This window comes from Camelina sativa, chromosome 8, assembly GCF_000633955.1.
Source record: "Camelina sativa cultivar DH55 chromosome 8, Cs, whole genome shotgun sequence".
Classification (NCBI taxonomy): Eukaryota; Viridiplantae; Streptophyta; class Magnoliopsida; order Brassicales; family Brassicaceae; genus Camelina; species Camelina sativa.
Window position 1 is genome coordinate 13,430,636 of NC_025692.1, and position 1,990 is coordinate 13,432,625.

The 1,990-nt window shown below is 28.2% G+C and overlaps 1 protein-coding gene across 1 annotated transcript; it reads right to left on the bottom strand.

The window, feature by feature from the left end:
* Window positions 669-1,420, bottom strand: LOC104709506 (basic leucine zipper 19-like; the record flags this gene model as incomplete). The annotated part of the gene is made up of 4 exons (XM_010426105.1): window positions 669-742; window positions 866-992; window positions 1,088-1,178; window positions 1,278-1,420. Coding segments are annotated over 4 exons (435 nt in total), but the record flags the coding sequence as incomplete, so codon positions are not given.

Genomic DNA, 1,990 nt, shown 5'->3' on the forward strand with positions numbered 1-1,990 from the left:
AAATACCCTCTCTTAACTCTATTTTCGACAGAGAAGAGGCGACAGCCATTTTTACACATTTCTTTGAACAAATTCTCTAGTTTTTTGTTATTTTTCAACTTGAATTCTGTTTACATTTTGTTATTGCTTCTTTCTAATAAAACATTTATCTCTTTTTCATCTTTATGATTATGCAATTTTTATTTATTTCTGGGTTTATGTTCTTTATTTATTAAATAAAAAATTGGCAGTTTCTTACACTAATAAAGTATTAAAAACAGTTATAACTTATTGATTCAAAAGCATAGGCCAGTATGCATATCAATCATTACATATCTGTTATTGTAATTTTTTTTTTGTTAAAACTGTTTTAAATATATTACATTCAAAGTTGGCTTTCGCTAGACTAATAATAATGACAAACCATCAATATGTTAGTTTTTGTTGCTTAAAATGAACACTAATTTTGTGTATTTTAATTAATGTTCATAAGAAAGACATATTTTTGACAGAATTTAGATAATTCAAGCTGATTTTCATACCATATGAAAGAAATGCACACTAGATATGCATTTGATAACAATAGTCTGAAAACCAAAACACATGAAATTACAACAGCAAAAGACACGGAAATTAACAACTTAGAATTATCCGAATCAAAGAAATAGGACATGTGTTTTTCAAATCAACTAAGTAAGATTGGTGGCTATAGCCATGTTCTTCTCCAGCCTCTCTATCTCCGATTTATCCACATCAGTAATACCTATTAATTAGTTTCATAATTATTTCTATATCAATTGTAATTTTCATATATATATATATATATATATATATATATATATATATATATATTTGTAGGTAATTGTCACTTGTATAATTAATTTACCGTCCTTGTCGATACAATCTTGAAGTCGTGCAGACATATTTTCATTTCGCTTCTTTTGCTCATTTTCTAGATATCGCTTCTCTTCAATCGCTATATCTATCTGGGAACGCAACTCCTTTCTCCGTCTCTGCATAATAAAATAATTATATGTACTGCAAAAATATTATGAGATAGTAATAATAGTAGTAAATATATGGAATTAATTAAGAGAGGCATATATACCTCAAGCTCCATGGATCGCTTCACTAAAGAAGCTAGATATTGAACCTTCTTCAACATTGAATTTTGAGGCAAAACACAGTTTGCAATTATCCTACATATATAATTGAATATGAGACACTGAATTCAATTACAACTTGATTTAGATGATATGTATCAATAGGAAGATAAAAAAAATGAAAAATTATGTAACCGTTTGAGCTTCTTAAGATCCGTGGCAGGATCAATATTTTGACATCTACGAATGGTGAAGCCTGGCTTAACTTCATATTGGAGGTAAACACCTTTCTTCTCTCCTGCTTGGCTATCACTTCGGGGAACTCTAAATGACGTAAATTTTTAAGCTTTGTTCAAACTTTTTTTAGTTATAAGAATACTACTATCGAGCGTTATTTTTATAGTGAAGAAAGCACTAGTTAATTATTATATTTTCCCTTCATTTGGTTGTATCTTAGATTTTTTTACTATTTGAATTACATAAGAGGCCAATGCATTTTCGCCAGATGTTAAGCCTTATCTTTAGCAAAAATTTTCCTTTCATTATATTTTCATATTTCAATATAAACGAAATGTTAATATCTTTTTCTAAAACTTGATCAAGACGGTCATATTAATGGGTGCAAGTCACACAATAGTGGTTGACTGAGGCGATTGAGAACTATGCTTCTATTAAATCAGTGAAAACATCAAAACTCAACAATATTGTTGGACTATGTAGATTATCACTAGATCTTCAATATATAACCATAAAACAATGTAAAATATAATTTAAAATTAAATAATGTTTATTGGGGGCTGCAATTAGGGTCTCCATTTTGAATAATGTGAAGAAGAGTCACTAAGGTGAAATTATATTTTTTCCTCTATTTAAATGAAAAATTAGCAAAGATCATGTTTGTAAATTCG